The sequence below is a fragment of the Tamandua tetradactyla genome, chromosome 3, assembly GCF_023851605.1.
Source record: "Tamandua tetradactyla isolate mTamTet1 chromosome 3, mTamTet1.pri, whole genome shotgun sequence".
NCBI classification, from domain to species: domain Eukaryota; kingdom Metazoa; phylum Chordata; class Mammalia; order Pilosa; family Myrmecophagidae; genus Tamandua; species Tamandua tetradactyla.
The window spans coordinates 7382989-7399494 of NC_135329.1; the positions used below are offsets into that span (position 1 = coordinate 7382989).

General features: G+C 41.7%; 1 protein-coding gene across 4 annotated transcripts in view; it reads left to right on the forward strand.

Moving 5' to 3' along the window:
• The window catches only part of LOC143676943 (protein FAM228A-like), a 53935-nt gene that overhangs the window by 34151 nt on the left and 3278 nt on the right, over window positions 1–16506 (forward strand). For all 4 annotated transcript variants that reach the window (XM_077152277.1, XM_077152279.1, XM_077152280.1 and 1 more), the window contains one exon: window positions 14412–14556. In XM_077152277.1, coding sequence (XP_077008392.1) covers window positions 14412–14556 — 145 coding nt within the window. The remainder of the gene's footprint in view (window positions 1–14411; window positions 14557–16506) is intronic.

Below are 16506 nucleotides of genomic sequence, written 5' to 3' on the forward strand. Positions count from 1 at the left end.
CCTTGGTTCAAGTAGGCCGATGAAGTTCAGGGTTTCTCTCTCAATGGAAAGGCATATGGCGAACATGGAGGTCTCTCCTTGCTTTCTCTCCAGGCTTCTTGTTTCAAGAAACTCTTCCAGGGGCATATTCTTTCTTTATCTCCAAAGGTCCCTGGTTGCGTGGGCTCTGGCTCTCATCATTCTTGTCACCCTGTCATGGCTCTGCTCTCTTGGAATCTCGTCATTCTGGTTTGGTGCATAAATATTTATGATTGTTATGTCTTCATGCTGAATTGTTCCTTTTATTAGTACATAGTATCCTTCTTTGTCTCTTCTTAACTGTTTTACATTTGAAGTCTAATTTGTTAGATATTAGTATAGCTACTCCTGCTCTTTCCTGGTTGTTATTTGCATGAAATATCTTTTCCCAACCTTTCACTTTCAACCTATGTTTATCTTTGGGTCTAAGATGTGTTTCCTGTAGACAGCATATAGAAGGATCCTGTTTTTTAATCCATTCTGCCAGTCTATGTCTTTTGATTGGGGAGTTCAATCCATTAACATTTAGTGTTATTACTGTACGGGTAGTCCTTTCTTCTACCATTTTGCCTTTTGTATTTTATATGTCATGTCTAATTTTCCTTCTGTCTACACTCTTCTCCACACCTCTTTCTTTTGTGTTTTCGTATCTGTCTCTAGTGCTCCCTTTAGTATTTCTTGCAGAGCTGGTCTCTTGGTCACAAATTCTCTCAGTGATTTTTTGTCTGAAAATGTTTTAATTTCTCCCTCATTTTTGAAGGACAATTTTGCTGGGTATAGAATTCTTGGTTGGCAGTTTTTCTCTTTTAGTAGTTTAAATATATCATCCCACTGTCTTCTAGCTTCCATGGTTTCTGCTGAGAAATCGACACATAGTCTTATTGGGTTTCCTTGTATGTGATGGATTGCTTTTCTCTTGCTGCTTTCAAGATCCTCTCTTTCTCTTTGACCTCTGACATTCTGATTAGTAAGTATCTTGGAGAACATCTATTTGGATCTATTCTCTTTGGGGTACGCTGCACTTCTTGGATCTGTAATTTTAGGTCTTTCATAAGAGTTGGGAAATTTTCAGTGATAATTTCCTCCGTTAGTTTTTCTCCTCCTTTTCCCTTCTCTTCTCCTTCTGGGACACCCACAAAAACACGTATATTTGTCTGCTTCATATTATCATTCAATTACCTGAGTCCCTGCTCATGTCTTTCCATTTTTTCCCTATAGTTTCTGTTTCTTGTTGAATTTCAGATGTTCCGTCCTCCAGTTCACTAATCTTATCCTCTGTCTCTCGAAATCTACCATTGTTTTTTTCATCTCTTCTACTGTATCTTTCATTCCCATAAGTTCTGTGATTTTTTTTCAGACTCTCCATTTCTTCTTTTTTTTTTTTTTTTTTTTTTTTTTAAGGAAGGAAAGACAGAGAAGGAAGGAAGGGAGGAAGAAAGGGAAACATTTTTAAACATTTTCTTGTTTTATTATATTTTTGTTTGTTTGTTTGTTTTTTACATGGGCTGGGGCCGGGAATCGAACCGGGGTCCTCCGGCACAGCAGGCAAGCACTCTTGCCCGCTGAGCCACCGCGGCCCGCCTCTCCATTTCTTCTTTTTGTTCATTCGTTGCCTTCTTCATATCCTCCCTCAATTCATTGATTCGGTTTTTGATGAGTTTTTCCATGTCTGTTCGTATATTCTGAATTAATTGTTTCAGCTCTTGTATCTCATTTGAACTATTGGTTTGTTCCTTTGACTGGGTCATATCTTCAATTTTCCTGTTGTGATTTGTTATTTTTTGCTGGCGTCTGGAGGTTTAATTACCTTAACTAGTTTATTCTGGAGATTGCTTTCACTTCTCTTACCTAGGGTTTTCTTGCTGGATGAATTTGTTGTCTGTCTGTTCTTTGACATTCAGTTCAGCTTTTTCTGGACCTCTAGCTTAGATTTTGTTTAACAGAGGATAATTTTTCGGTTCTTGTTTTCTTTTTTCTTGCTCTGCTTGTAGGGTGCCTTCCCCACCCCTCACCCTTAGGAGGGTCTGTGTAGGTATTATAGACTCCAGCCAGTTTTTCCCGGACTAAACTGACCTCCTATCAGGGGGTCACCTGTGTCAGTTTTCCCTGAGGGTGAGACCCAGCAGGTTGAAAGACTTTCCTGTGAAGTCTCTGGGCTCTGTTTTTCTTATCCTGCCCAGTATGTGGTTCTTGTCTGCCTGTGGGTCCCACTAGCATAAGATGATGTGGCACCTTTAACTTTGGAAGACTCTCCCTGTTGGGGGCATGGTGGAGACAGAGGAGAGGTTGTAGGCTGGTTTTAATGGCTTCAAATTACCAAGCACTGGTGTCTGAATTCCTTGAGGGAGGGATTCCACCTGAGTTGGGCTTCACCCCTCCCCTGAGGAAGGCACAGGCAGGAGACAAGTCCTGAAAGCAGCTTGTTTCTGCCTATGCCTGGGGCAGCTGCAGCCTGAGGAGTCCTGCTGCCGAATCCAGAGGCAGTCAAGCCTTTATAGAAACACAGCCACAAAAACCTGTGTTTCTTTTCTTTTTTTCTTTTTCCGTTAGCCCAATGAGTGAACTTTGACCAGGTTCTTCTGAGCTGGGGGCCTATTTGTAGTAGTCAGAATTTGTTAATTAATTCCACAATTGGTGTTTGGTTGGACTCAGCCCCTACTGCTGTTAAAGTCTCTTTCCTTTCCCCTCTGGGAAGCAGCCTGTGGAGAGGGCACCGGCCGCCATGGCTTGCAGAACTCACAGTTCTGGGGATGCTCACAGCTGGTCCAGCTGGTCCAGACTGGGGTACGCTGTGTGTCCGGTCACTGATGTAGCTCTGGGAGCTGTTCTGTACTGTTTCTGATTATTTAGTAGTTGTTCTGGAGGACAAACTAAAACACGCACATTGCTAAGCTGCCATCTTGGCCACACCCCGGAATCTTGTCATTCTGAAGCTTTCTCCAAAATGCTTCCTTTTTTAAAGGATTCCAGTAAACTAATCAAGACCCATGTGGAATGGGCAGAGCCACAAGTCTGAGGAAATAATCTAATCAAGCTTCCAACATACAGTGCTGAATAGGGTTTAAAAGAAATGGCTGCCTCCACAAGATGGAGTATGATTAAAACATGGCTTTTCTAGGGACATAATCCTTTCAAACCGCGTAACTTGTTATTGGTCTGTTGAGATCTTCTGTTTCTTCTTACGTCAGTGTAGGCAGTTTGTGTGTTTCTAGGAATTTGCCTACTTCAGCTGGGTTATCTAATTTGCTGTACAGTTGTTCACAGTATCCATTTATAATCCTTTTTATTTCTATGAGGTCAGTAGTAATGCCCTTCCTTTCATTTATGATTTTAGTTATTTGTATTCTCTCTCTTTTTTTCTTTGTCAGTCTAGCTAAACTCTTGTCAATTTACTGATCTTTTCAAAGAATCAACTTTTGGTTTTGTTGGTTGTTTCTCTTATCTTTCTACTCTATTTTATTTATCTCTGCTCAAATCTTTATTATTTCCTTCCTTCTGTTCACTTTGTGTTTAGTTTGCTATTCTTCTAGGCATGAGATTACATTACTGATTTGTCAGCTTTTTTTTTTATTGTAAGCATTGAGAGATATAAATTTCCCTCCCAGCACTGCCTTGGCTGCATCCCATGAATTTTTTTTTTTTTTTTTGCATGGGCAGGCACCAGGAATTGAACCCAGGTCTCTCGTATGGCAGGTGAGAACTCTACCTACTGAGCCACTGTGGCCTGCCCCATAAGTTTTGATATGTTGTATTTTAGTTTTTATTTATCTCAAGGTATTTCTAATTTCCCATATGATTTCTTTTTTGACCCACTGGTTGTTTAACAGTGTATTATATAATTGCCACATATTTATGGCATTTCTGTTATTGATTTCTAACTTCATCTCCTCGTAATGGGATGTGCTGGTTTGATTCTGTTATGTACCCCAGAAAAGCCATATTTTAATACTGATCCAGTCTTGCAGAAGCAGATTCAAACCAGCACATCCCATTACAGGGGATGCAGCCAAGGCAGTGCTAAGAGGGACATTTATACCATTCTAACTTCTTCATTTTGAGAAGTGTCAACATTATAGGGTAGGGGTATGTAAGTAGTTGATGTCCTTGGAGAGACTGGTGCCTCTGAATTTCAGGGCTTATCTGGCATATGAACAATCTGGTGGTTTGAAGTTACTGAAAAATAAACTTAGTGAGTGAAACTTATATAATAGAGCCTCAGATAGGGCCCTGGGTATTCTTTAGGATTTTCAGGACTACTGTTGGTTGGGGCTTGGCATACCATGATGATTTGCAATGTCTAGCTGAAGCTTGCATAACAGTAACCTCCAGAATAGTCTCTGGACTCTATTTGATATTTCTTAGCCACTGGAACCTTGTTTAGTTTCATTTTTTCCCCCCATCTTGGTAAAGGAGGCATTGTTAGTCCCATAATGTCAAGGCCAGGCTCATCCCTGGGTGTCAGTTGCACACTGCCAGGGAGACTTACACCCCTGGAAATCGAGCCCCACATAGCGGGTAGGGTAATGAGTTTACTTACAGAGTTGGGCTTAGAGAGAAAGAGGCCATATTTGAGCAACAAAGGAGGTTCTCTGGAGGTGATTCTTAAACCTAATTATAAGTAGGCTTAGCTTTCCTGTTACAGAAATAAGTTTCATAAGAACAAAATTCGAGATTGAGGGCTTAACCTATTAACTTGGGAGTCCCTAATGATTGATTATCAGGAATTTCTCAGGTGGGGAAGTTTAATAGCTTCATATTTTATCTCTAGTCCCTCAAGAGACTTTGCTGATACTTTTAAATTATCTGCCCAGCATACTCTGGAATGTATCATTACATTAAGCTATACAGACTTACAAGATCTCATTCCCTCTTCTAGATTCTATATGTACGTAGGTTGTTTAAATGAACTAATCAAACAGTGTAAGTTAGTGTGCTACAGAAAATTCGAATTTGTGGTCACAATAAACATCTCTTCCTTTGGTCTCACACAAAAGGTGAAGTTCTAAAATACAGACAATATCATCCTTTACCCTGTATTTGATTTACCTTAGTCCCAACCAGATTAGCTTCATCCTTATCTCTAATTAAAGTCTGATCTCTTTTTCGACTTCTTTCACAGTTGCCGTCTTTCAGAGCTGCAGAACTCCAACTCTGAATCTTAGGTGTCATATAGGTACCCAAAGTTCCAGGAAAATGCCAGATTATACACATTGAGCACAGCACCGCAGAATTTAAAAATAGTACTTAAAGCTCAGAAATAAATGTGTCTGCTGTAAGAGCTTACAATCTAGGCCTTTATTTTCTTATAAGTATTTTATTAAAAAGACCATACAATTCTTGTCCTTTTGTTTCATACTTATTTTGCTCAACGTAGTGAACTCTCATTCAGCCATTGCATGCCTCACAACTTCATTTCTTCCTGTAGCTGCACAATATTCCCTCATATGTATGCACTACAGTTTGCCTTTCCCCTTCTCAGTCAATGTTCCTTTCGGCCACCTGCATCCATTGGGTGTTGTGAATAATACTGTCAGTAGCATCAGTGTGAAAATGTCTATTCAAGTCCCCACTTTCAATGCTTCCAAGTACATTCCTAGTATTGGGATTGCCTAATTATATGCAACCGCGTATTTGGCTTCCTACATCACCCTCTGGAGGGGCGTTGCCATTCCTCTCCCTTTCCAGTATTGACTCTCCACATTTCTGGGGCACTCAAATCTTTCTGTGCATTTTAAATCTGCAGATTTTGTTGAGATATATTCACATAGCCTATGTTCTATTGAAAATAATGTCTCACAGTACCCTCACTTAGTATACAATCATCATCACTCTCACTTTTAAAGACTTTCCAATGCTCCAAAGAGAAAAGTAACGGACACATCACACCAAGGAGAAAACCCAAAGCACCCCATAACTTTTGTTCTTCTCCCAATTATTTACCCATAGTATTATTGTGGTACTAGTGAATTATTCCTGTTAAATACTCATAGCATACACTAGTTAGTTTTTCTAACATACCACTTTGTTATTAACTTTTTGTACAAATGTCATACCTTTGAAGTAGTTCACACAAGAACTTATTTATATTTGAATGCTAATCACTGAGATACATGACTTTAAATAACCCCTTTCAATCATATTCACCTTCAATACTATTACTTACAATCTCACTAATAAACTACTATCACCTCTATCCATTCCCATACATTTATGTTCAACCTTGCTAACCAGTCTGTCCCTATTTGGTAACTGCTTTCCCTTCTCTAGCTTCTGTCTATCTCTAGGTCCCCTATAGACTACATTTTAAGATTCTGAGTTTGATTTTTAGGGAGTTCACATTAGTTAAGTCATACAGTAGCTATCTTATCGTGTCCTGCGTATTTCAGCATTATATCCTCATTGTTCACCCATGTTGTCATGTTTCATGACCGCATTCCTTCTTACTGCTGCAGAATATTCCATTGCATGTATGTATCACATTTTGTTTATCCACTCATCTGTTGATGGACACTTGGATCGTTTCCATCTTTTGGCAATTGTGAATACTGCTGTGAACATTGGTGTGCATATGTCTGTTCATGTCCCTGCGCTCAGATCTTCTGGGTACACCAAGCAGTGGAATTGCCGTATTGTGGGTAACTAGATATTTAGTTTTCTGAGAAACTGCTGAACTTGTCTTCTGCAGTGGTTGTACCATTATACATTTCCCCCCATCAGTGAATAAATGTTCCAGTTTCTCCACATTCTGTTCGTTTGTTAAACCTGCCAGAATGCAATATACCAGAAATGGAATGGCTTTTACAAAGAGAATTTATTATGTTAAAAGTTACAATTCTAAGACTGTGAAAGTGTCCAAATTAAGGTACCAAAAAGAGATTACATCATTGAAGAAAGGCTGATGCTGTCTGGAATACCTCATGTTAGCTGGGAACGCATGTGACTGGCATCTGCTGGTCGCTGTTCCCATTTCCATTGTTTTCAGCTTCTGATACCAGTGGTTTCCTCTTTAAGTATCTGTGGCCCTTCACTTAGCTACTTGAGACACAACTCTGGGTTCTGGCTTGCTTAGCATCTCATGGGAAGGCACATGGTGATGTCTCCTGGGCTCTACCTGTACCTAGGCATCTCTCTCTGTCAGCATTCTGAACATCTGAGGCTCTGTCAACTCTGTTGTAACTGTTCTCCAAGTGTCTGCATCTGAGGTTTCTCCAAAATGTCTCCCCTTTTAAAGTACTGTAGTAAACTAATTAAGACCCACCTTGAATGGGTAGAGTCAAATCTTCATCTAATCAAAAGGCCACACCCACAATTGCACTTCACATCTCTGTGGAGATAATCCAATAAAATGTTTCCACCCTGCAGTGTGGAATCAGGATTAAAAGATTGGATGAGGAACAGTTTCACACTGGCACACTCTCTAACATTTGTAGTTTCCTGTTTGTTTAATGGCAACCATTCTTATAGGTGTGAGATGATATCTCTTTTTTTTGTTTGTCTGATCTATTCTTTTCCTCTCTCTATTTTTATCCCTTAAGTTACCTTTACTAATACTCTTCAATTCTCTGCCCTTCTCCAGACTTCTCTCTTCTGTCTTTTTTTTTTCAGCTGACAGGACTCCCTTTAGTATTTCTTGCAGGGCAGGTCTCTTGCTAACAAATCCTCTCAGCATTTGTTGTTTGGGAAGATTTTAAACTCTCCCTCACTTTTGAAGTACAGCTTTGCTGGATAACGACTTCTTGGCTGACAATTTTTCTCTTTCAGAATGTTAAATATGTCATATCACTGCTTTCTTGCCTCTGTGCTGCCCACGGAGCAGTCTACTTAGTCTTATGTGGCTTCCTTGTATGTGGCGAACTGCTTTTCTCTTGTTGCTTTCAGGACTTTCTCCTTGTTGTTAGCATTTGACAATCAGGTTAGTATGTGACTTGAAGTGGATCTATTTAGATTTATTCTATTGGAATTCATTGGGCTTCTTTGATTTGCATATTTATGTCTTTTATATAAGAGTTGGAAGTTTTCCCAATTATCTCTTCAAATAGTCTACCTAGCTCTTTTTTCTTCTACTTCTGGGACACCAATATTTCTTATATTTGCGTGCTTCATGTTTCCATCATTTCCCTAAGATCCAGTTCAAATTTTTCCATGTTTTTCACCATTTGTTCTTTTGTCCATTTACAATCAATTGCTCTGTCCTATAGTTCACTTATTCTTTCTTTTGCTTCTTCAAATCTTCTGTTGTGTGTCTCTGGTTTGTTTTTAATTTGATTTTTCATTTCCATAAGATATGCTGTTTTTCTATGTACTCTCAAATTCTTCTTTATGCTCTTCTAGTGTTTTCTTGATATACTTTATGTCTTGGCCAAATCATTGAAGTTATTTTGGAGATTTGTATATTTTGTTTTAGTTTGCTAATGCTGCTGGAATGCAATATACCAGAAATGGAATGACTTTTACAAAGGGAATTTATTAAGTTAAAACATTAGAAATTTACTGTTCTTGAGGCCACAAAAGTGTCCAATCTAAGGCATCCAGAGAAAGATATCGACTCTGATGAAAGGCCAATGTCTGTCACATGGGAGGCACATTGCTGGCATCTGCATTCTTTCCCGGCTTCTGGTTTCAAATGGTTCTCTCAGCCCCTGTGGATCCTTCTTGCTTCTGGCTTTCTTAGCATCTCATGGGAAGGCATGTGGTGATGTCTGCTGGGCTCTGCATCTCCAAACATCCATGTTTAGGCTTCTGCTCTCTCTGTTGGCACACCAAGCATGTCCTTCAGCACTCTAAGCATCTCAAAATGTCTGCATCTATGTCGCTTCTGAGCTTTCTCCAAAATGTTTCCCCTTTTGAGGACTCCAGTAAACTAATCAAGATGCACTTTAAATGGGCGTCACATCTCCATCTAGTCAAAAGATCACATCCACAATTTAGTGGATTATCTCTCCATGGAAACAATCCAATCAAAAGGTCACTCCTACAACTGGGTATGTCACATCTCCATGAAACAATCCAAACAAAGTTTCTACCTAAACAATAGATCTATACCCCACACCCTCCTACAAGATTGGATTAAGAGAAGGAACATGGCTTTTCTGGAGTACATAGCAGTTTCAAACTAGCACATACTTTTTGATTAGTTGTTCCAAATTCTCTGTCTCCTCTGGCTTTTTAATTTGGTCATTTGGCTTGGGCTTCTCTTCTTGCATTTTCATGTCCTTGTTATTTTCTACTGATTTCTTTGCATTTGATTATTTTGATATGGTTCTTTTGAAAGTTGATTTCCCTCACCCAAGATTTTATAGTTGCTTGGGTTTGCGTTGAAGGTTTCCTTTGGCTCTTGGTTTATCAATAATTCCCAATCAGAGCAAGGCCCAGGCCTCCCATGAGAGATGCAAGTCTATTGGATATCCCATCCTTTCAGTTGTAATTTCTCTGCCTTTTCATCAGGTCTTCTATATACAATGTAGAAGTCCTTCTCTGGCTGCTCATACCCTCTGTCCCAGTCATTTTCTGTCTTTTCTCCAGTTATTTCATGATGGAGAAATCAGCTCTGACTCTCCTATTCTGCCATCTTCCCAGAAGTCTCCTGTTTGGTTAATTTTTTAAAAAAACATTTTTTATTGCGAAATATAACATAGATACGAAAAGGAAGAAATTTCAAAGTACATCGAAGCAAGTAGTTTTAGAACAAATTTCAGAGTTTGGGATGGTTTACAGTTCCACAATTTTAGTTTTTCCTTCTAGGTGCTCCAAGACACTAGAGACTAAAAAAAACATCAATATGATTCAGCAGTCATACTCATTTGTTAAATCCTGTCTTTTCTGTTATAACTCCACCTTCTTCTTTGATCTTTCTTCCAATCTTTAGGGATATTTGGCTCTGCCCATTCTAACTTTTTCATGTTGGAAAGGGCTCTTGATAATATGGGTTAGGCGATGGAACCAGTTGATGTTCTTGGAGAGGCTAGGCCCTCTGGGTTTCAGGTATTTGGTTAATTTTTAAAAATAATTTCTCTCTCTTTATTGAAACTCTCATTTTGTTTATATATCATTTTCCTCATTTCTCTCAATTATTTGTCTTGTTTTCCTTCAGCTCTTTGAGCATTTTAGGACAGAATTTAAAAAATTTTTGCCTAGTATGCCAGTTTGAATATGTTATGTACCCCAGAGGAGCCATGTTTTAATCCTAATTCAATTCTATAGGGCAGGAACTTTTGATTAGATTTTCTCCAGGGAGATGTGACACACCCAATTGTGGTGTGTCCTTTTGGTTAACTGGAGATGTGACTCTGCCTATTCATGGTAGGTTTTGATTAGTTTACTAGAGTCCTTTAAAAGGGAAAACATTTTGAAGAAACCACAGGGCTGACGGAAACTTCAGAGCTGACAGAGATTGCAAATGTAGATACTGGGAGAACAGTTGCTTCAGAGAACAGAGACAGATGTTTGGAGAAGCTTGAACTCCAGCAGACGTTGCCATGAGATGTTAAGCAAACCAGAGCCTGGAGAGAGCCAAGGGAAGCTAAGAGATGAAAGCCAGCCCCAGAGAAGCAAAATGAGGAATCCCTAGAGGAACAGAGTCTGAAAAACAACAGAGACCAGGAGCAAAGGACCAGCAGTTGCCAGCCATGTGACTACCCAGCTGGCAGAGGTGTTCTAGACCCATTGACCGTCCTTGAATTAAGGTATCTTTTCCTGGATGCCTTGGTGTGAACATTTTTATAGGCTTAGAACTGTAAACTTGTAACTTAATAAATTCCCTTTTTAAAAGCCATTCCATTTCTGGTATATTACATTCCGGCAGCTTAACAAAGTAGTGCGTTTGGTATGTCCAATGTTAAGTCTTCCTCATTGATGGTGTTCTAGTTTGCTAGCTGCCAGAATGCAATATACCAGAAACGGAATGGCTTTTAAAAGGGGTGATTTAATGAGTTGCTAGTTTAGAGTTCTAAGGCCGAGAAAATGTCCCCATTACAACAAGTCTATAGTAATGTCCAATCAAAGGCATCCAGGGAAAGATACCTTGGTTCAAGAAGGCCGATGAAGTTCAGGGTTTCTCTCTCATCTGGGAAGGCACATGGTGAACACGGTCAGGGCTCCTCTCTCAGCTGGAAGGGCACATGGCAAATACAGCATCATCTGCTAGCTTTCTCTCCTGGCTTCCTATTTCATGAAGCTCCCCGGGAGGCACTTTCCTTCTTCATCTCCAAAGGTTGCTGGCTCGTGGACTCTGCATCGTGGTGCTGCAGCATTCTCTGCTCTCTCTGAATCTCTCTGAATCTCCAAAATGTTTCCTCTTTTATAGGACTTCAGAAACTAATCAAGACCCACTCAAATGGGTGGAGACATGTCATCCCCTAATCCAGTTTAACAACCACTCTTGACTAAATCACATCATCCAGGGAGATAATCTCATTACAGTTTCAAACATACAATATTGAATAGAGATTATTCTACCTTTAAGAAATGGGATTTATATCAAAACATGGCTTTTCTTAGGGGGCCTATATCCTTTCAAACCAGCACAGATGGTTTCTGTAAATTTATTCTATTCCTTTAAATGGGCCATGTTTTCCTGATTTTTTTGTATGGCTTGTGATTTTATGTTGAAATCTGGACATTTGAATATTTTAATATGTTAACTCTGGAAATCAGATTCTCCCCCTTCCATAGAGTTTGCTGGGTTTTTTCTCCCTTCTTATTGTTGAATGCAATTTTAGTCTATTTAGTGATTTTTTCCAAACTATTTGAGAATTTACTCCTTGATGTGTAAGTAATTACTAAAGTCTCTATTCATAAAGCTTGTATTCAGCTAGTGTTAAGACAGAAATTACCTTGAATGCCAGGAGTGTACAACAACAAGAAAAAACTAAAGAAAACACCTTTCCTGGACTTTGCAGATTGGCTCCACACTTGTGCTCTCCTTTAGCTCTTAGTCACCTCTACAATGGGCTAAATAAAAAATAGCCCAGGAGAAGGCGTATTGTCCTCTCAGGTCTTTTCTGAGCCTGCGGCTTGTCTTGGGCATGTGCAAATGGTCTTATCAATATCCCCCTCTGGGTGCTGCGGGTTGCTGTGATTTGACTGTTTTCTTATGGTGTTTCAGTGGTCCTGCCAGCCACTTCTACCTTCAGAGCAATTCTGGGACTGGCGAGACCAATGAGCATCCTGCATCTGTCCCTTAGCCTGCCACCCAGTGGATTGCTATGGCCATCCGTGCCCCCCAATTCATCTAAGTTTACTCTGCTCTCTCTGGAACTCAGGACTGGGGACCTGCGCTGGGAGTGAGCAGTGATGCTGTATGGAGCTGGGAGAGGGTGGAAGGAGGGCCAGTAAAGGTACCACAGAGGTTTCATACTGTGTGGTTTTTTTGATGGCCCTGGGTCTCCCACGTGCCTATTATTTTTAAATGACCTTTTTCTTGATTCTGTGCTTGCCCTGTTATAGTAATCCTTCAACTGTTTCCAAGAGCTCTGAGCAAGTTCGTTCTGCCAGTTCCTTCTGGTTCCTCAGTGCTGCTGTAGGGGACAGATCCTGGGAGTTTCTCACTCCGCCCTCTCGCTGACGTCACTGGCCCCGGCTTTACCTTGGCATGCCGGTCCCTGCTGACGGAGGCTGTGTTTGGGCCATCCTCTGCCTGTCCAAACCTGATCCTCAGCCCAAGCCTGGAATTGGCAAATGCGTCCAGGAAAGAAGACAGCCAGAGATTGCCGACTCATTCCTGAAGGGCTCTTCCCTCTCTGAAATGGTTTCAACAGCTATCCAGTGTCTTTTAAAATATGATTTGTGGGATAAGTTTTCTGACTTTTCTAGTTTTTGCAGCAAGAGTGTGGTCTGCTAGTAACTTCTGCATTCTGCACACCAGTGAAGGTCCTGTTATGCTTTCTTGGTGTTTCCTTTTTTATCTCCCATCCTGAGTTTTGCTGGAATCACCAATTCTACTTTGTTTCTGTTTCCTCTAGTGATTTGGAGGTTTTATATGCTATTTTGCACTAATCATGGTTCCTTTATACATTTTAAACATCAATAATTACAAAACTCTCTGCCTCCCAACAAGTCAAAAGCTTTATTTGGCTTTATTTCCTTCACCTGCCCTCTCTGTCTCTTTAGCCTCAGCTCCCTAACCATATCCCTCCCTCTGGGCTGGTCTCCCACCCCCCCACCCCCCCACTGCCCCACCGCCCCCCACCCCCATCCCCTCTGCAGTTAGCAGCAGGAGATCTTGTTGAAGGTGAGTGTCTTGCTCTCACTTGGACTCCCTCTGGTGGCCCCCAAAGTCCTTACAATAATGTCCCACCTCCTTAACATAGCGCCACATGTGCTGCCTGGGCCTTGCCTTCCTTTCTGGCTTCATCTCAAAAATCCCCTCCCCAGAAAGAAGAGAAATATAAACAAACTACCTACATTTCTGTGTCACATCAGCCCATTCACAGCTCCCCAGATCTGCCAGGTTGTGTCATTACTTTGCTCCATTCCAATATGGGATCAGGGGGGAGCATCACTTCTGAAATGGTGCTATAACCGTGTGCCCCCCACTGCCTTTTCCCCCAGCAGCAAGCCCCCGAAGGCAAGCACTATGTCTTACTCGTCTTCGTGTCCCCAGCACTTAGTGGAATGTTGGAGGTGATGAGTAAATGTTGGGTGAATGAATGAATGAGGAAGGAAGAAGAAGTCTCATTTCCTTTGAAAGGGTTGGGCTTCCCTGGGCAGAAATGGGGCATCTTGGAGAAAACCCTTTGGGAGGACATGCCCAGAACTGCCTCACATGGCTGTTTAATACAGAAGGAAAAGTACTTCCAAGAAAGGTGGCTGTAATATTTGGGGACTGGTGGGTTACAAAACACAGAACCCTACTCAAGCAAAAAGGAGGAGGGGAATGGGCAACTTAAAAAACACCAGAATGTCATGGAAGCTAAGGCCAGAGGCCAGGAAGCCAGTCACTTCCTCTTTGGGACTGTGTGACTTTTATCATCACTTCTTGTGAACAGCCTTCTTTGCTTCATTTCTCTTTTTTGCTTTACTGTGCATGTGTTGGAAAATGCATGCTTGAGCCCCGCTCAGCTGTGTGGTTTGATGGCCCAGGGGCTGCCTTTGGTCCCTATTACTCTGGTGATGGCAGCTTTGTCCCAGTCGGGGCTCTGCACCACGTGCCTTTGGTGGTCCCTCAGCCCTAGCGAGGGAAGGGTTGTGGTTCTCACCGTCTACTTAAGGCTTGTGCCAACAGGGGGCGAGCCGGGAGGGAAGGTTTACTATCAGCCACCAAATGAGGTGTCTGTCTAGTCTTTCTTTTTCATAAAAGTGCATATTAAGTTCATTAAATTAATTTCAGACAACTATTGACTGATACAGTTCCCTTTGTACTGAGTTGAGATCATTCTTCCCACTTTTCTTTGCAGATCTGAAAAACTCATTTGTGCAGAAAAGAAACATCTATCTCATAAAGAGGAAAAGGCTACCGACTTAAGCCAGAGTGCTTTTGAAAGGCAGTTTCATTCCTCAAAGCTCAGCCAGGAGAGTCAAAGGGATGAAAGGAAGGGTCTGGTGAGCAGAGAACTGGGGGAGCAGGGCCTGGGACCGCCCCAGCTTCCACTTCGTGGCCATGACACTCAGGGTGGAGGAGGCAGTGACCAAAGAAGGGAGTGAAAAGGAGGAGCAGAAGGGGCATTTACTATACTTAGAAGAAACAACGGGATTGCCTCTGAGCATGGTGTTTTTGCAAAGGGTGTTCTTGCCTCGGGCAGGGAAGCCTTCAGTGAAGAAACTGAGAAAGGCAGAAGGCAGTGGGCTCTGGACCCCGCCGCCAGGGGATAGCTTGGCCCCCAAGGCTGACCATGCCATGGAGCTGGTGAGGGAAAACCTGGCCAGCGTGCATCTGCCCCACTGTGACTTCGTCCATTCTTTTCCCTGAGTTTTTGCCCTTCTGCTATTTTTCTACCATTTTTGACTTCTTATATCCGAGCCAGACCAAAAATGTTGTTCTCCTTAATTTAGTCACAGTAGGTGGGAATTTTTAAAAGGAATTTATACTAAAAAAAAATTAGGGACAAAGTAACAGTCTGATATTTAAAAGGCATTTTATATACAGAAGTTTTCTGAGCACAAATTTCTTATCCGTGGCTCCCAGTTTGGCTGTCATAGCTTACAGCTCACCGTCTGAGTGCATTTTTCCCTGCTGTCCTCTCTCCTACACTTGTAACCTAAACCCTCAGGTTTAGGGTCCTTCCAGGAAGGGCCAGGGGAGTTACAGCAACCCCAGTCAGTAAATAAGTTGATAATTGTCTGAAAGCACAGTGGGTCTTTGCATTTTACCTTTCACCAGCCCCTCCCGAATATATATATGTTAAATATATTCTTTTAACTATTTTTAATTTTGCAATACTTTAAAACTTACAGGACAGTTACAAAAATAATCATCCAGAAGCTCCACCATGCACTTACCCCCCACCTGCCCCGCCCCAGATACCCAGATCCACCAATTTTAACATATGGTCACTTTTGCCAGATCATTCTGTCTATCCATTCATCTCTCTCTCCATCTATCCATCGTCTGTCTGTCTGTCTGCCTGTCTATTTATCAGTCCATTTCTGACACCTGAGTGTAGGTGTACACATCATGCTCCTTGAACAGTTAATGCTGCCATGGACATTTCCTGAGAGTGAGTATGTTCACTTGTGCAGTTATCAAGTTCAAGAAATTTGGCATTGATATACAGCTTACAGCCTATATTCCAATTTGTTTTCATTATATTCCCTTAAGCCTTCTCTCCTTTGCTAGATCCTATTCAGGATCATGTATTGCATTTAATTGTTCTTGTCTCTAAAGTTGCTCTTTTCTTTTCAGTTGTGGGAACATATATAGCACATAACGCTCCCATCTCAACCACTCTGGAGCACACCATTCAGTGGGGTTAGTCACATTCCCGATATTGCCATGCCCTCAGCACCTTCTACTACTAAACGTTCCCATCTCCCCAACCAGAAATGCCTTTTGCATTAACCCCCTGTTCCTCCTACCTGACCCTTCCACCCGTCTCCACTCGGGCCCCTGCCCCTGCAACCTGCTGTTAGATATTTTTGTGACCCAAGTCCTACCCAATCCCATCGTTCTCCCCAGTCTCTCCGGAGAGGAAAGGATTCTCCCCATATGGTGTGCCAGAACTACCCTAGAGGGACTTCCCCTGAGCATGATTCTATCTGAGAGAGCAGGTGCCCTTCAGTCAGATTTTACTGTGCTGTAGTCAGCTCTGCCCTCTGCTAGGGTAGCCTAACTGCTGTTCCCAGTAGATCCAAGAAACGGCTAGTGGCTTGAGCACAACAGAAGTTTGCTTCTTTTTGTGGTACTGTCTTGGGGGGGTCATCCGGCCAGCAGGTGGCCTCTCCTTCAGGCCTTGGTGTCCAGGGTTGCCCTGGGCAACTCCTACCTGTCAGCCTGAAAAAGGGCAGAGATCTGGCAGCGCTACCTTGGGAGGTGTGTTTGGGCCTGGCTGGAAA